At 38.8% G+C, this 17,548-nt stretch overlaps 1 protein-coding gene across 1 annotated transcript in view; it reads left to right on the top strand.

Moving 5' to 3' along the window:
• Positions 1-17,548, top strand: part of trdn (triadin) — a 123,292-nt gene that overhangs the window by 71,000 nt on the left and 34,744 nt on the right. The window contains exons 18-24 of the mRNA XM_069185507.1: positions 9,520-9,558; positions 10,072-10,113; positions 11,281-11,319; positions 12,756-12,788; positions 14,551-14,580; positions 15,089-15,118; positions 16,572-16,601. Coding sequence (XP_069041608.1) covers positions 9,520-9,558; positions 10,072-10,113; positions 11,281-11,319; positions 12,756-12,788; positions 14,551-14,580; positions 15,089-15,118; positions 16,572-16,601 — 243 coding nt within the window. The remainder of the gene's footprint in view (positions 1-9,519; positions 9,559-10,071; positions 10,114-11,280; positions 11,320-12,755; positions 12,789-14,550; positions 14,581-15,088; positions 15,119-16,571; positions 16,602-17,548) is intronic.

Raw genomic sequence — 17,548 nt, 5'->3', positions numbered from 1 at the left:
CAACCATGTTATTCTTTAGTATACTGTATATGTGAACTTGTTATAATAATATTGTAACGCTTACGGCCGACAAGCAGTGTGTGCAAGAGCCGGCGTACCAGAGCGGGTGACGTCACCGCCCTTCCCTGTGATAGCAGGACCACAGCTACTGGGCTGTGGAGAGATCTCTCTTTGGCTCACGGGGCTAGGTCGCTGCAGAGAGACGTGGAAGTCCCGCGTTCGAGCCCCGGACAGTGCAGGGGCCGACCTAATGCGGCAAGGGTGCCCGCCTGAGCCCCCGTTGTGTTACATTGGTGTCAGAAGCGGGGCGGGATAGCCCTTCGCCGGGGACGGCGATTTAAGCGGGGGAGAGTGTAACGCTTACGGCCGACAAGCAGTGTGTAAGAGCCGGCGTACCAGAGCGGGTGACGTCACCGCCCTTCCCTGTGAAAGCAGGACCACAGCTACTGGGCTGTATAGAGATCTCTCTTTAGCTCACGGGGCTAGGTCGCTGCAGAGAGACGCGGAAGTCCCGGGTTCGAGCCCCGGACGGTGCAGGGGCCGACCTAATGCGGCAAGGGCGCCCGCCTGAGCCCCCGGTTGCATTACATTGGTGTCAGAAGTGGGATGGGATAGCCCTTCGCCGGGGACGGCGATTTAAGCGGGGGAGAGTGTAACGCTTACGGCCGACAAGCAGTGTGTGTAAGAGCCGGCGTACCAGAGCGGGTGACGTCACCGCCCTTCCCTGTGATAGCAGGACCACAGCTACTGGGCTGTGGAGAGATCTCTCTTTGGCTCACGGGGCTAGGTCGCTGCAGAGAGACGCGGAAGTCCCGGGTTCGAGCCCCGGACGGTGCAGGGGCCGACCTAATGCGGCAAGGGCGCCCGCCTGAGCCCCAGTTGCGTTACAATATATTAGGTTTCAGGTTCATGTCTATAAAAGTTGTCTTTCCTCAGGGGTATCACTTTGTTCCTATAGATTTCTGAATGAATCATATTTATTAATGAACAGACTCTCCCAGGGTCTTAGATTTCTGAGAGCCGCTGGACACAGGCACCTCACTGCCATTTGTCATTAAGTTTCTATTTGCTGATGTATGCAGAACCCTACAGTATGTGAAAAAGTGCTTTGGATCAAGAAAATAACATGTTAAATCTGTACTAATTAATATAGTTTTTCTTAAATTCCATTACACATAAAAATATCTACTATACTGGAGAAGTATTCTTCCAACAAATACTTTAATTGTAGATGTCAGCATACCTTTGGAAATGTCTGTGCTGAGCTATTTTGTTAACAGTACCCAAGCACGCAATAAGCAATTCAGCATTTTGACAAATTAAAAAAAAATGTTCACAAAGTAGCTTTTGGAAATAAGGTAGCATTTACAGTAGGTCAGAATTTGTAACGAAGGAGCCTTTTTTTGTAAACAGAAGGCCTATTTCTGTATAAGAAAAAACTATCCTTATTTCTAAGTCATCAAGGTTGTTTAATATGTAGGATATTTCCAGCATGTTGTCACAGTGGAACAGACATTGGATCAGAGTTCTTGGCCCGGGGTTCAGTTCTGGGTTGGGGTGCCAACTGTGTGGAGTCCTCCCTTCCCATGGACTTTCTAGTTTGGTCTAGTTTTCTCCCATCCACAAATGCCTGCTGAGTATGTCTGATCGACTATTTTAAACCCTTCAAGGGGCAATGCCCATTGTGCCCATGCAGGGCGAGAGCTGTCATGTGCCCTCAGTTGCACCTCGTGCTCTGTGCTTCCAGAATAGACTCTAGGTTGCCATGACCCTTAGCAGCATAAGTGGCTTTCTGATAATGGATGGATGTTCAAAGTATTAGCATTCCTTTCAGATAGTCAAGGCACATTCTTTGTTAATATTCTTACAATTGCCACATTGTAAGAGTTTACTAACATGCTGCATAGTGTGGACTACTTATGTCTGAGATTTAATTTCATACGTTCAGGCTTCAAAAGGCTAGTTAACTTTAACATTTTTGAACAAGGATACTTTGCCATACTTATTTCTGTTTAAGTGTGTTCTTGAGGTATTATATTTTTTTCTTGATGTTTCTTTTAATAATAATGTAACGCAACGGGGGCTCAGGCGGGCGCCCTTGCCGCATCTGGTCGGCCCAAAGTATAGGTGGCTCGAACCCGGGACTTCCGGGTCTCTCTGCAGCGACCTAGCCCCGTGAGCTAAAGAGAGATCTCTCCACAGCCCAGTAGCTGTGGTCCTGCTATCACAGGGAAGGGCGGTGACGTCACCCGCTCTGGTACGCCGGCTCTTACACACAGTGTTTGTCGGCCGTAAGCGTTACACTCTCCCCCGCTTAACGCAACGGGGGCTCAGGCGGGCGCCCTTGCCGCATCTGGTCGGCCCCATCCCGACTGGAGGCTCGAACCCGGGACTCCCGCGTCTCTCTGCAGCGACCTAGCCCCGTGAGCTAAACCTATACTTTGGGCCGACCAGATGCGGCAAGGGCGCCCGCCTGAGCCCCCGTTGCGTTACATTGGTGTCAGAAGCGGGGTGGGATAGTCCTTCGCCGGGGACGGCGATTTAAGCGGGGGAGAGTGTAACGCTTACGGCCGACAAGCACTGTGTGTAAGAGCCGGCGTACCAGAGCGGGTGACGTCACCGCCCTTCCCTGTGATAGCAGGACCACAGCTACTGGGCTGTAGAGAGATCTCTCTTTAGCCCACGGGGCTAGGTCGCTGCAGAGAGACGTGGGAGTCCCGGGTTCGAGCCTCCAGTCGGGATGGGGCCGACCAGATGCGGCAAGGGCGCCCGCCTGAGCCCCCGTTGCATTACAATAATAATTAATAATTGCTTACACTTATATAGCGCTTTTCTGGACACTCCACTCAAAGCGCTTTACAGGCAATCGGGACTCTCCACCACCAATGTGCAGCATCCCCCTGGATGATGCGACGGCAGCCATAATGCGCCAGAACACTCACCACACATCAGCTATCAGTGGGGAGGAGAGCAGAGTAATGAAGCCAATTCATAGAAGGGGATTATTAGGAGGCCATGATTGGTAAGGGCCAATGGGAAATTTGGCCAGGACGCTGGGGTTACACCCCTACTCTTTTCGAGAAACACCCTGGGATTTTTAATGACCACAGAGAGTCAGGACCTCAGTTTTACGTCTCATCCGAAGGACGGCGCCTGTTTAGAGTATAGTGTCCCCGCCACTATACTGGGGCATTAGGACCCACACAGACTTTAGGGTGAGCGCCCCCTGCTGGCCCCACTAACACCTCTTCCAGCAGCAGCCTTAGTTTTTCCCAGGAGGTCTCCCATCCAGGTACTGACCAGGCTCACACCTGCAGGGCTTCAGTGGGTTGCCAGTTGTGAGTTGCAGGGTGATATGGCTGCTGGCTTTTGCCTTCACATTCACATATTTGTTCTTCACAAGTAAACAAGCTTTAATTGCCCCACTGAGGATGAGTAAAGTATTTTGAATTGAATTGAAAACTACACCCTTAACGCTACAGTATAAGACGTATAGATAGAGAGACATAGAGAAGACACAGCATAAGTACTGTAAACCTTTTATGCTCTGAGAGTAGCAAATCAATCCATTATTCTTATTCTGACAAAAGATTCAGATGTTCTGATAATTACATTTATTGGTGTTAAACAGGGTCAAAGAGTGTATACTTTTCAATTAAATGCAAATGCCATCTTCTTATGTTCTAATAGAAAGGCAGTTTGTTAGGCAGACCTGGGTCACCAACATTACCAGCTTAAAGTTTGAACCCCAATTGATTTAGCAATTTCTCAGTATTTTACCTGATCTGTTAATGTGGAGAGTAATTTCTGCTGCACATCGCCCAGAGGGTTCTGAACTGCAGTGTTGGATCCTTAAGGATTAAAAAATATATATATCCCATTTTGTATTTGCAAAAGCAGGGTTATTGGTACTTTATTTTTTAAATTTAAAACACTGAAGCAAATTCCACAATTACCAAATTATAAATCTTGTAATACAAAATATTTATTTCAGCTTTCAAACTGTTTGTATGATTTACCCTTTCAGTCAAAAATGACTTTTGAAAATAAGCCAGTATAGCTACTGTTCAGTATAGCAATTATTACCTCTTTCTTCCTTCTTCTTCTTTCTTTTTCTTTGTCTATTGGTTTTGGTCTGCACTGCATTATGTAAATGTGATTTGTTTAATGTATCCTTTGTGCAATATATTTCCTTGTAAAAGAAGTTCTGCATACATAATCTTCATATTTTACATCTTTCATTTAAGGAACTGGTAGCTCATACTGTCTCTTTCACGTTTATCCAACCTAAGCCTGACTTAAACCTCACTTATAGCCAACCTGGAGGCTTCTTCAGGAGCTTTCGTGGGGAGCCTTCACGAAGAAGCCTCCACAGCCGAAACGTTGTGTTTCTTTTCGTCTCTTTTCAGCAGGAATAAACCTCTATGTGTTTCTCTGAAAACAAATAGGCAGACTAACCCTGTAATAATTAAATCAGAAAGAATATCATAAGGTTTAAAAAACGGTTCTCTGGTCTCTCACTGTCCTTGACATTAACCCCCTTGATATGCTTTAAATTATGTTTCCCAGGAGAGTTAAAACCAAGAGATCAACCAGCATAAATATGCTTTACATTGTGATTAGGGCAGAAGCTGATGGTGATATTCAGTGTTGTAGAAGGAACTTTTTAAAAAATGTGGTTAGCTGACGCTGCAAACTACTCTAATAAGTACTGAAGTTGTGCCTGAAAAAACGTTGCAACACTAAAAGCTGCTTTTGAAAAACAGCTACTTTTGAAGCTAATCTTCTATATGTTAAAGAAAAAAAGGAAACTGCTAACCTAAGTATTTTTACAGTCAAATTATTTTGGCTGGGATGAAAACTGCCCTTGCCAACGTTGAAGAAATCAGGCAAGTCTGGGCTGCACAGGATGAACATCTTCTCCAATGTTAGCAAAGACACGTTTAAAAAAGTGACTTCTTGCTGGGTTAAAAAGTATCATTTTTTCACTCCTACCACTCTTCTGATTCTTAATTCTTGGACAGATTCCAGAAAAGCTTTCAATATTAGCATGGCCTGAAGAAAATATTTTTAGCAAGCCATTATTAAATTCTGTCTTACCAAAAGAGTCTTTCTAAGCTGGGAGGGTACTTAAATCATGTAACCAAGGTTACTGTGGATGCTCTGCAAAAGTTTTTTTTGTGTTAAAAATAAATTGTATAAACGAATACAAGCATAAGAGAAGAATATTGCATGGGGCTTTAAGAGATAGCAAACAAGGATTTAGAAAGGGTGGTTAACTTTTTTAAGGGATATATTTTGTACTAAGAATGAGGAAAAGTGATGGCACTTTAGAAAATAATGAGATATAATAAGATTTCCATATGGATATGGATAATTCCCTCTTAGAATTTGGATTTTCAAAGGAAAAGATGCAGGATTCCAAGGAAATTATTACATGTGGAATGAGAACGGGTCTCTAAACAGGAAACTGCATTATCTTTAGAGAATTGAGCAGATATAAACTGTACTATACCACTGGGTTCCAGTTTATGCCCATTGCACACCCTGATCTACAGTATATCATTGATTTAGATTCTCTGAAATACTCAGTGAGCCAGTTTCATTTGGAGGTGACACAAATATAGAGTGACTGGCAAACGCATATGAAGTGTTAAGGGACTTGCAGAAAATATGGATTGAGCATGCATTTAACAAATAAAGTTTTAGTAACACCAAAACTATAGAGTAGATGAGGTACAGTAGGAACTATGCATGAGGCTAGTGTAAAGATATTCTCAAATTATAGAAAGCTTTACTGAATAAGGGATTTTCACATTTGTGTAGATTTTCTTAAATTCTCATAAAGATGATGCTTTGAAGAAATAAACAAAAGCAAGCAGACAGCTGAGGTCTATGGCAGAATGTGTATAATTTAAATCAGGAGACTGGCCCGGACTCCACATTCCTGTACCCCTGCCAGTTGTGGCAGTAGCTGATATGGCTATGGGTTCCCAACTCTCTCACCCTCTCATCACTTGGTGTCCAACCGGTGCGGTTTTGGCTCTCAATATTTTCATACCTCAAACAAGATTCAACTTGGGCTTTTCAAGCGCACCAGATGTCTGATTGATCTCTGGGCCGCAGTGCACAGTCTCCGTTTGGAGAGGTCAAATTTAATCTCACTCTTCTGCTCTTTAATTTATAAATAACCTACTGTGTACATATACATATCTTTTCCTTCCTCTATCCCACCATTAGTGTTGCAGTTGCCTCCCTGATTAATTTCTTGCATGTGAGGGAAGTTTTTTGTCGTTACATTAAAGTGGGTCATGTACAGTATATATTTCACTTATCCAGCATCAAAGTATCACCACTTAAGCACATTGTGAGAGCTGTTGATGGGGTCTGTTAATTTAGCCTCAAATAAAATTTACAGTAAGATGCCATAAAGTTGACTTGCTTTAGCAGCCCCAGTGGCTTAACACTACATAATGAGAAAAAAGACAGGAACGACACCCACAAACAGGACACAGCAGACCAATGTGTGCTGCATATCAAAGGACAAGAACCTACTGCAGATCAAAGAACAGGACAAGCACTCAGATTGTGAAACAAACTTTCTCCTGACTGTATATAAGAGCTGGGAAACCCTTGCAGGATTGTCTGTCCTGCAGGGCAGACCGAATACACATTGATGTCATTATTGAGCTCAATAAAACAACTGAATCCACCCAAGACTGAGTCCTGCTCCTTTGATTAAGGATTTCCCACAAAAACATTATGGCCAAGGCTATCATTACCTCAACCAGGCAAGTAAACACAAAACACTAAAAGCGGTGGTAAATATCACAGCAATAATAATAATAATAATAATTAATAATTGCTTACACTTATATAGCGCTTTTCTGTACACTCCACTCAAAGCGCTTTACAGGTAATGGAGACTCCCCTCCACCACCACCAGTGTGCAGCCCCACCTGGATGATGGGACGGCAGCCATAGTGCGCCAGAACGCTCACCACACACCAGCTCTCAGTGGGGAGGAGACCAGAGTAATGAAGCCAATCCATAGATGGGGATTATTAGGAGGGCCAATGGGAAATTTGGCCAGGACGCCGGGGTTACACCCCTACTCTTTTCGAGAAACACCCTGGGATTTTTAATAACCACAGAGAGTCAGGACCTCGCTTTTACATCTCAGCCTGTTTACAGTATAGTGTGCCCGTCACTATACTGGGGCATTAGGACCCACATGGACCGCAGGGTGAGCGCCCACTGCTGGCCCCACTAACACCTCTTCCAGCTGCAGCCTTAGTTTTTCCCAGGAGGTCTCACGTCCAGGTACTGACCAGGCTCACACCTGCTGAGCTTCAGTGGGCTGCCAGTTGTGAGTTGCAGGGAGATATGGCTGCTGTGATATAGAGGGATTTATCTTTCTTATCAGTATTACACTTCAAACTATTTAGCTTAACAAAAAAAGTTAAATCTTTAAATTGTTTTTCATTATTAATTGACATTTAACATTCTTCTTATTTGTCAGTTTTCTTCAAAATTTCTTCTAAATTGGGTAAAAAAGTCTAGCGTTATATCTCGAGTATGTTTGAGTACCCAGAGGATTCACAGTAGTTGAAATGAGATAAGGCGAAATCAAAACACTCTTTTTATGGCCTGTTCTTCTTCTGAATGTTGCAGTTGATTTTAACCGGGATAAATTGAAAAGCATTGTGATGACTTCTGCTGCTTTTTAATTAGTTTTTTTTTCTTTTCTGTGCAATCTGCTATGAATAAGAAAAGATTAAGAATGTTGCATGTTGATTTAATAATGTAGATTATGTTTTTGGAAAGTGGCTTAAGCTAGAGGGTTAAGCAATAAAGTGATAAAATTTACATGTTGGAAAATATGAAAATGCTCTCTTGCAATACTTTCATCTGCTAAAGATATAATTAATCACACAGAGGTAATGTTAGGATTTACATATAATTCGGAGATTGCAGTTCCTACCAATCAATAGTTTTAATATATATTTCATATTCCTACAGAGCCCCATAAAAGAAAGCATTCAAGCCCCAGAACAAGTAAACTATCCATGCAAAATCAACCATTGACTTCGTTGCTTCAATAATTTTTTTACATGAGTTTGACTTCTCTGTGTGTTTTAGTGATTTGATCTTCATGGTGAACTGTTATTACTTTCGCAAATGTGGCACTCAGTTTAATTATGAGACATAGACATTCAATGAATTGTAATACATCTTTTGTGTTTTAAAGCAATAAAGTACCATATACTCATTCTTTGACAATAAATGAGATTTCGAGAAATATAATTAAATTAATACAAATCAGTCTCCAGCTGATTATAGAAAGGGTTTGGAATAAAGCAGATTCATGACATTCTAGGAATTTAATATCACACCTTTTTATCCTCTTTATTTGAACTTTATAAAATGAACTACAGAGAACAGTTCTTGAAATTTCCGCCAGTGCTTTTTACATTAAATGTTTTCTTTGAGGTTTCTAGCCTTAAAACTGATGCTTCTGTGCCCTTCAATTTTCAAACATTACCTAAAGAAAACAAATCAAGAAATGAAGCTGTGAAGCAAACACACATACTGTACCCTTTTAAAATCAGAATGCACTCAGATCATTATTATTATCAAATAGTTTAATTTCTTTTCTCTATTCGCTATTTCGCTGAATTTCATTTTGTCCAGGTTTTGTTAAAAACAAAACAAAAAAATCACACTCTAAATGTCACTATTTCACCATCTAAATGACCAAAAAGGTCATTTGAGTTTTACCGATGTGATAGTGGGCATCATGGTGTGTTGGCCATTAGTACTGCCTCCTCACAGCTCTGGTTCTTTAGTTTGATTCCGGCCTTAGGCACCCTATGTGTGCAGTTCCCTTCCCAAGCCCAAAGACAAGCAGTGCAGGTCTAGTGTCATTCCTACATTGTGCAAGGTTGTCTGATGCCAATGGACTGGCATCCTGAAAGTCCAGGGTGTATCTTATCATGTTCCCATTGTCTGCCAGGTTGGGCTCTGGCTCACTCTGGTCTTGAACTGAACTATGTAATTTTTTGACAGTTGAACATATGTTGTAAACACCGACCTTAGAGCTACAGGGGAAATAAATAATAAAACTGAAAACCACAGAATACCGTATACCAATTCTAATGAAAATAATCACGCTAAAGATAATTATTTGACTGTCTATGATACGGTTGAATTATTTTTCCATCTGATATACTGTGTGTCTTTCAATGGGCTGCATGGTGGCACAGTGGTTTGCATTGCTGTCTCACAGTGCTGGGGCTCAGGTTCAATTCTGTGTGGAGTTTGTACGGTCTCTCTGTATATGAGTGGGTTTCCTGGTGATGGACTGGGTCCCGTCCAGAGTGTATCCTTGTATGCACTGTGCCTGTTGCTTATAGGGTTAGGCTCTGGCTCCCCTGTGACTCTGAATTGGACAAAGTGGGCAGGAAATATGATGGTTTTGTAATACTGAAGCTAACGAAATCCTTATCAACTTTTCAGAACCCAAAGTGGAGGAATCTGCACCACCAAAGGAAACAGGTATCCTAATTTGTCTGTAATTTTTGGAATTTATTTTTACTTTTTCCTTCCTGACAAAGAGTATTCTTTGCCTGACTACACAAAAGATATTACAAAAGCACATAAGTAAATAGAGAAAAATGGTCATTCTGAAGTTTAAAACATGCACATGTTTCTGTGCTCATTAATTCATATTAATGGTCATATTTTAGGCTAATGAATAAATGTGTGCACAGTTGAGTTACTCTCTCTTACATTTTTAAATGTAATACTATTGTTACAGGTAAATGATTCATGTTTAATAAATTTGTCAAAAACATATATTGTGTTTTTATACTTTAATTTTGCAAATAAATATATCATTTTTAAATGGAGCATTAGTGATGTATGAGTTGTTAAACATTATGATTGAAATATATGGGTCATATTTTGACACTTAAGTCCATTTTGCTTTCTGAAACATGTAAATGTTTCATTGGAATATAAGGCTCTATGTTTTTTGGTGTTTGTCTTGTTTTTTTTTTTTACATTAAGCTAGAAGAAAACAACCTCCTATTAAACAAAGGGAAAGAAAAGGTATTGCAATCATGGCAGTCTGCAGTATGCTGATGCTATCATTTATTAAGGCTCCGCAACTTACAAAATGCAGAAGCTGGCTTGCAATCTGCTTTGAATGTTGGCACTGACAGTGTTCAACTAAGTGGACGGTTATATATGTGTAATACATTACACCCTTATGGGTAGCTTACGGCTAAATGTAATAGCTTTGTACAAAATGACTTGATAGTGTTACTTATTTCCTTACTTAAGGCTAAAAAAGAGCTAGTCATAGGAGTGGTGTGTTGAATGTGATGAATGTTTTCTGTAATATGAATTTGTACATTTTTTTATTTGCACTCATAAAGAGTATATTAGTTGCCAAGATACAGACTTCTATATGGAAACACATTGTTTTTTTTTTCTCTTTGTAGACTTCTGAGAGGTAAAAATCTGAATTAAATCTGAATACAATATTATTCTAGTGTGAAAATGTCAAGGGAAACTGCAGTAATTTCCTAAACACTTATAAAACAATCCATATTTTCCTTAATTCAGAATGCCTTACATCCATCTCCCTGCACTCAGACAAAGATTTCTAAGTTACTGCTTCACATTCATAAACATTTTATAACCTATCTGTTGTGAACACATGATTCTTCTGATCATGCAGAAGAAATAAACAACATCATTCAGCTTCACAGAAGGAAAGCGCAATAGGGCTGTACTTTCTGAGAGAGTCATGAATTACTTTCACACAAATGATCTTTTGAAGCCACTAGTGCTATAACCATATTAATACAAACTAAATCCCTAACTGCAATTAGATTTAGTAGTGCAGGTAAAATCAGTGTTATAAATGTATGATCTTGCTCTTGGAGTACTCAGGGAGAAAATAGTGTGTGATTAACTAGCCTTACCAATTTATTGTTGCTATTCTGCCCAAGCACACGCCACGACTGAAGGAATTGGCATGCTATTGCTACTTACATGTTAATTTTACCCTTTTATAATATTATTTGTGTTTAAGTAAATCATCTTGTATCCTTAATACATTTTAAAAAAATGATTTAATAGATTTCGCCTCTTGGGATGTTGTATGATGTCAACAGGAACTCCGCATCAGCTTTTACTTAGTTGTTCCCTTTAATTTTCCTAACAATGATGATTAATTAAATGTGGCCCTGATCTGCTCTTTGTTTTTAGTTGAGAAGAAACCTGAGGCAAAACCAAAAGCAGCTCAACGTAAGTGTGTTGTTTTTTTCTCTGCTGCTTCACTGGGCGTTTTGAAAATCTATAACATACTGTATGGCACAGAGTCAGGATGGTCTGAGATGACTGAGAGCAAAGAGATTGGCCCACAGGCAGAATACAGAAACCTGCTCTTCACCCAGGTGAGCTGGGTGTTTATTAATAAAACTGGCTACAGAGCACAACGTGATGGATAAGCTACTGTACAATTTTGCGTGCCAATATGTAAATTTTAGTTGTTAGTACATCATGATTATTTTGTAAAAAAGTGAGGCATAAAGATCTGGCACACACAAAAAAATACCACCCCCAAATCCATTCCTGATTGAAACTGAGACACGTTTTCCCTTCACTCCTTTGCTGATTTATGATCCATAAGGATAGTTGGATAAAAACAGAAGTCACTGCCCTTTCTTTAACCCTAAGTTGCACGTACCACATTGATAACTACATGCCTGACATTTAATCAGTTAGTAAATGTGGTGGAAAGATTTTAATTGAGGTCTTGCAGTCATGAAGCCAAAGAGATAATTATGCTTGGTCATTATTAATAGACATCTTAATGATCAAGTGAAATGTTGTTGAGATGGAAAAAAAAAGAATGTCTTGCTCCTTCTCATTATAAAGGTAAGATCTGACTTTTAAGAGAAAGATACTCACAGAACCCTGGGTCTAAGCCCTTTCTGTATAGATATGTACTGTACGTTCTCCCAAGTTATGGCTGTTGTCATGGAAATTCCTCATCATATTTTCCATGATTTGTGTAGTGTGAGCTAGCAATTTCTCATGTTTCATTTATCTATGCAACACATATTAATGTACATTTCTTTGCATTTCTGTTTGCTACAGTCAGCTTTCAGTTATATTATTTCAATTATAGTCCCAGGACTTTTTAATTGTAAACATACAGTTTTTATACATGTCATTTAAAGCCCAGGTTTACCTACATCACTGGTTTGATGGCAGCAGCATACTGGTTTGATGGCAGCAGCATACTGGTTTGATGGCAGCAAACATTGCTATGAGTGAAAGACGGGTGTTTTCTAATGAAATACCAACTATGGTTAAAATGTAAAAGCTAATACTAATTCCATAACAGAATTCCATCGTTCTAATTAATGAGATGTAAAGACAGAATAGCTGTATTAAAGTTTATTTTGCATTACTCCCCTGGCTGAAGGAACAGCCACCTGCCTGACTCCCCTCCTGGCAACAAGGAATGAGCCAGGGAGCTGGTCCAAAGGAGAGGATGGGGGGGAGGGAGGAGCACATGAAAAAATCTCAAAGAGGATGTTAAGCAGCAAGATATGTTTGAGAGCAATAATGGAAAAAATTAGAAATTAGGCCTCATTCCAGACGTCTTTGTGAAAAACACAATTTTTTGAAAGAAAAATATTCAAGCTGGATTTTAATGAATTTATATTTTTTAGACACAGAGGAGACTCCACCTAAAATAGTAACAGGTAGCCACCAAAGTGAGAGTATTTTTTTTTCTTCATTTGGAAGATTTATTGTTTCATTTTCCTCTTTAATAACATCATCAACTGGATGCAAAACATTTAAGATTTCACACTTAACACCATGTTGACTTTTTAATTATGCACCACTCAAATTTTATATTAATCTTCTCACAACTTTGTGTCTGTTCAAAATAACAACCACTTTTTATACAATGGCAAATTGGCTTAATAGAATGTTGCTTACAGACATATATGTTTGTTGTGGTGTCGTATGTATTTGATAGTATATGTGTATCAGGTTTTTACATGAGAAGTCACACAGATGTTGTATTCATGAGAGGGTTCCTCTGTAAGGAAGTTAAGCATTTCAACACTTCAGTTTTGTTCCCTTGGAATATTGTTATAGGATGCCGAGATCATAAGGTGAAAAAGAAACTAAACCAAAAAAGGAGTGTGGCTGAGAGAGTTTTAAAGAGCCTTTGAGGCTCAAATAAGATTGCAAGCACAGAAGTGGCATGAAAGTGAATGTCACCTATTAACGGACAGAAAACATTAGAGCTTATCACTTCAGTGGCCAGTCTAGAGTTACTATACCTAGAGCAGATCTCCAATTATGCTGAGACCTTATCAGAGACAACACGTTTCCAGTGGTAAAAGAGTTTCCAAAACTTTGGCCAGTGAGCACTACCACTGTCACATAATGCTTAAGATTTGTCTTTTTGTATACACCTGCTGTTGTATTAAGGGTGAGCTTTCAGAGTGAGACCCTAATACTATATGTCATTAACCAGACTGACTTCTAGCCTCAAACCAAATGATCAACCATAGAGATAGACCTGAACTTAGTCTAAAACAAAATCTTTGTTTGTAGCAGCAGGATTAAATATGTTTTTGTCCAGGACTGGTATACATTGAGTGAGAGGTAAAGAACAGCATTATCAAGTTATGGTATAATAAATCCAGTTAATCCAGTATGTCCATTACATTTTTTTCATTTGTTCAAATCCCTAGAGCTAATTTGTTTAACGGCGGGGTCTGTCACGCGTTTATGTTCTAATCAATCAAATGATCACGGGATAAAGTCATACAAGTATTTTAATTTGAGAAGAGCAACAGTACTGATATGGTTTATATCGGTACTAAGTGCTCCACAGATAATAATGTTTTTTGTAATCTTACACTAGGACTTACTGTATGAGACAATTCTCAGCAGGGGAAAGTTCAGAGTGATCTTGCAGAGTTATTGATTGTCCAACAAAAAATGATATAAAAGAAGCTGCAGTCATTTACACGCTATGGCAGAAATGTGGTGCATTTTTAGATGTTCAGCATATTGCTATGTTACTGAAAAGAAAAATGTATAACTATTAATTCTTCTTAACACAAAACATGTCAAAATAAATACATGCATGTTTTTTTCAGCATGTGCTGCATGCTCCTTCAATTTCTCATAAATAAGCAAGATTATATATTAGCATAAAATACTAAAGAGTGGATTGAGCACAGTATACATTTTTTTTTCATTCACTAAGTAACAAGCTTGCAGTATACTTTCTTTGTATCTGTTATTACTATTTTGGTGGTTTGGTTGATTTTTAAAAAAGTTCAACTTGAAGACAAAAGTAAATGCACTAAAGACTGAAGATTATTTGAATGATTTTTTAGCTAGTTTAAATACAATATTTCTGTCATTATAAATGTAATAAAAGCATTCAGATAGTATACAATCCCTCAGGTTTACTTAACCTCACATTTTACATTACAGGTAAACTGGAAAAAGTAGAAGAGAAGGATGGTAATGTCATGTTTATGCTGTGTATTTCAGCATTTTACTTTTTAACTTATCGAATTTACAGTACCTTGATAGCACTTGTAAAAACGTTACAAGAATCTGATAACAGAAATAGCAGACTAAGAACAAATGTGTTGGGAAAGAAAATAACATTTCAAGAAAAGAGCATGACCTACTGTATAAGTGTCTGAAGAAAGCATGGTCCTCATGAGACATTTATTGGTTATTTTCGTGAAGGACTGAGCTCAGAAGGGCAGTACTGAAAAACCTGTATATGACAGAAGTGCTTGACTTACATTAACTCATTGCATGCAAATAATATTCTGGTGCAATGTATTCTAAGATACAGTAGGTGATTAATAAAGCTTAAAAAAAATCATCATCAACTACCACAAATACAATTAATTATGACATTAGCACAGAAGAATCCAGAGATCAGAGGAGATCAGAAGAGATCAACGGCCCCTACCATTATATTAAATACATATCACTCATTATTTCTGTTTTTCAGCTAAACCTGAAAAAGTTGTGAAGAGAGAAGGTATGTGGTATGTTTATGATTGTTGTTTCTGAGGTAAAGATTATTTTACAAATTAAAGATTCAGCTCCTTTAACAGCAGAGGATAAGAAATGCATTTTTGTGAATGTTTTTTTCTGTCCTTGTTGATTAGTGTCAAATAAACATTCCCCAGTTTTCGGATAAAAAATGCTTTATAGATTCTGCGCACAGGTACAATGGTACAGGTACAGTGGTCAGCATTGCTGCCTGGCGGTGCTGGGGCTCTGGGTTCAGTTCCTGGGGTGCTGTCTGTGTGGAGTTTCTATGTTCTCCTCGTGTTTGTGTTGGTTTCTCCGGGTGCTCTGGCTTCTTTCCACAGTCCGAAGACATACTGGTAGGTTAACTGGCCCTGGTGTGAGTGTGTGCGTGTTTGTGTCTGTATGTGTGCCCTGTGATGGACTGGCGTCCTGTCCACTGTGTACCCTGCCCTGCTCCCCTTGCTTGCTGGGACAGCCTCCAACTCCCCCGCAACCCTGAATTGCATGAAATGGTTAAAAAAAAGATGGAGAATTGCTGAAAAATCATGACAGAAAGCCTTTCAATGCTTGATTTACTGTTCTACCAAAAAAAAACAGTAACTCATGTCCTTATCTTTATTGTTTAGAAGCTTTTAATCAGTTGCTATAACATATACAGTACACATATATATTTACAAGGTTTTATTGATCATCATCTCTTTTCCAGGGGGTCCTGTTAGAAATCTTATCTAATATATAAAAACTGCCTTCACATTACAGTAAGGTGTTCACAGCTAAAAGCGCAAAAAAGATAGTAAATATAACAAACACAGTTCCAAATTCTTGGTATATATTGAATAAAAAAAATGAACAACACTACCATCTGCTGTCTAAAATAACACCTGCTGCATTTTTTTTCCATTTGCCACATACTGTACCCAACCAGTGTTCCTGATCATTCCTGACAATGATTCACAGGCAGAGTTTTATGTAAAAAAACTTTAAAATATGCAAAAGGTTTTTAAAAAGCTTGGAATTTATTGGCTGAAAATAATGGAAAGCAATTGTTTTTTCAATAATTATGCCAATCGGTTAGGCAATATACGGTATGAAGAAAAGTTTTCAAACTGACATTTAAACATTTTTTATTTTCTTTCTAGCTGATATCACAGGATTTATAGTTATTTTTTCAGTTTGTAATAATCTACTAGGCAGTACTGTATCTGTTGGAAACCTTTGTTTATTGTAGTGGATTTGTTTGTATTGGATTTTACCTACAGTATAGTTCTCCTTAGCTATAGAAACATGTCAAATGTTTAAAGCAAAACCCACTAAGAACAACATCTTGATTCCCAGTGAAACATACTGTATACAGTACATGTAACAAATTATGTTCTGTATTGATTGCTAGTCATGCCTTAAGACTTTTTTTTGCATCAGCTTTGCTAATGAATATGTTGTCCTTTCTGGTTTTACAGAAAAACTATCAACCATTAAAGTATCTAAAGGTATGAAAAACATCTTTCTTTCTTTCTTCATCACCATTTGGTTGGTAGTCTGTCTGAGTCTATACTGATCTTTTAAGTGATTCAAGCAAGATCAGTAAATAAATTCATATGTTATTTTTGTTATTAAACAGGAAGCACAGTAATGATGATGAAAGGAATGGCATATTCAGTAAATACAAATCCTACAGTACTGTACGTTCCATTTGTTGCTCCTACAGTAGGCTCAAGCTCAAAAATATCTGTGAGTGTAAGACTCAGAAGAAGAGTTTTACTGCCCAGCAAATGTTTTGTAACACAACATACTGTAGCATTCTATGGTTGCTCCATAATTATTAATGCTACACCAGTACAGAATGAAATATCCATTATGTAATTTGTAAGATGAACACAAATTTCAGCACCATTGATGATAAATTATTGGATATCTGCCCTTCTTAATGATAAAATAACTAAAATCTATAAACATAAAGGATAACAACACTATCGTCATCTGTATAAATGAGTGCTTGGAAATGTTAAATTTGTTAAAAGAAAATTTACATTGCATTTAATATTCTAAGTGATACTGTAAGTACCTGTTGGTTTGGAAAACATGTTAAAATCCGATGCCCAGAGAGGCTCAGATATACTGTAGATTACGGAAATGCTCAATTGACACCCCAGGTTAGGGTCAGGGTTAGCATTCACACAGTACTTAGACAATTGTTAAGCTCGGCGGTGGATTTTGGGGCCCAAGTCAGGTTTAGGACGGGTGGTTTTGTAGTTCTATCTGAAAATATATCGTAGTGCACAGCGTGAAAATTGTATCTAAAAACTGAGTCTGTGGGATCAAAAGTTGTCACCAAGCATTATTGAATATCATTTAATTGCAAGAGCTTTGATTAACAGTCTTGATTGTTTCCCCCTCATACCTTTAGGTTTGGGGAACATGTCAAAAGCTGTTTTTT

This window comes from Lepisosteus oculatus, chromosome 2 (assembly GCF_040954835.1).
Source record: "Lepisosteus oculatus isolate fLepOcu1 chromosome 2, fLepOcu1.hap2, whole genome shotgun sequence".
Taxonomy (NCBI): Eukaryota; Metazoa; Chordata; class Actinopteri; order Semionotiformes; family Lepisosteidae; genus Lepisosteus; species Lepisosteus oculatus.
The sequence above is the reverse complement of the archived record's forward strand: the minus strand, read 5'-3'. Positions and strand labels throughout refer to the sequence as shown.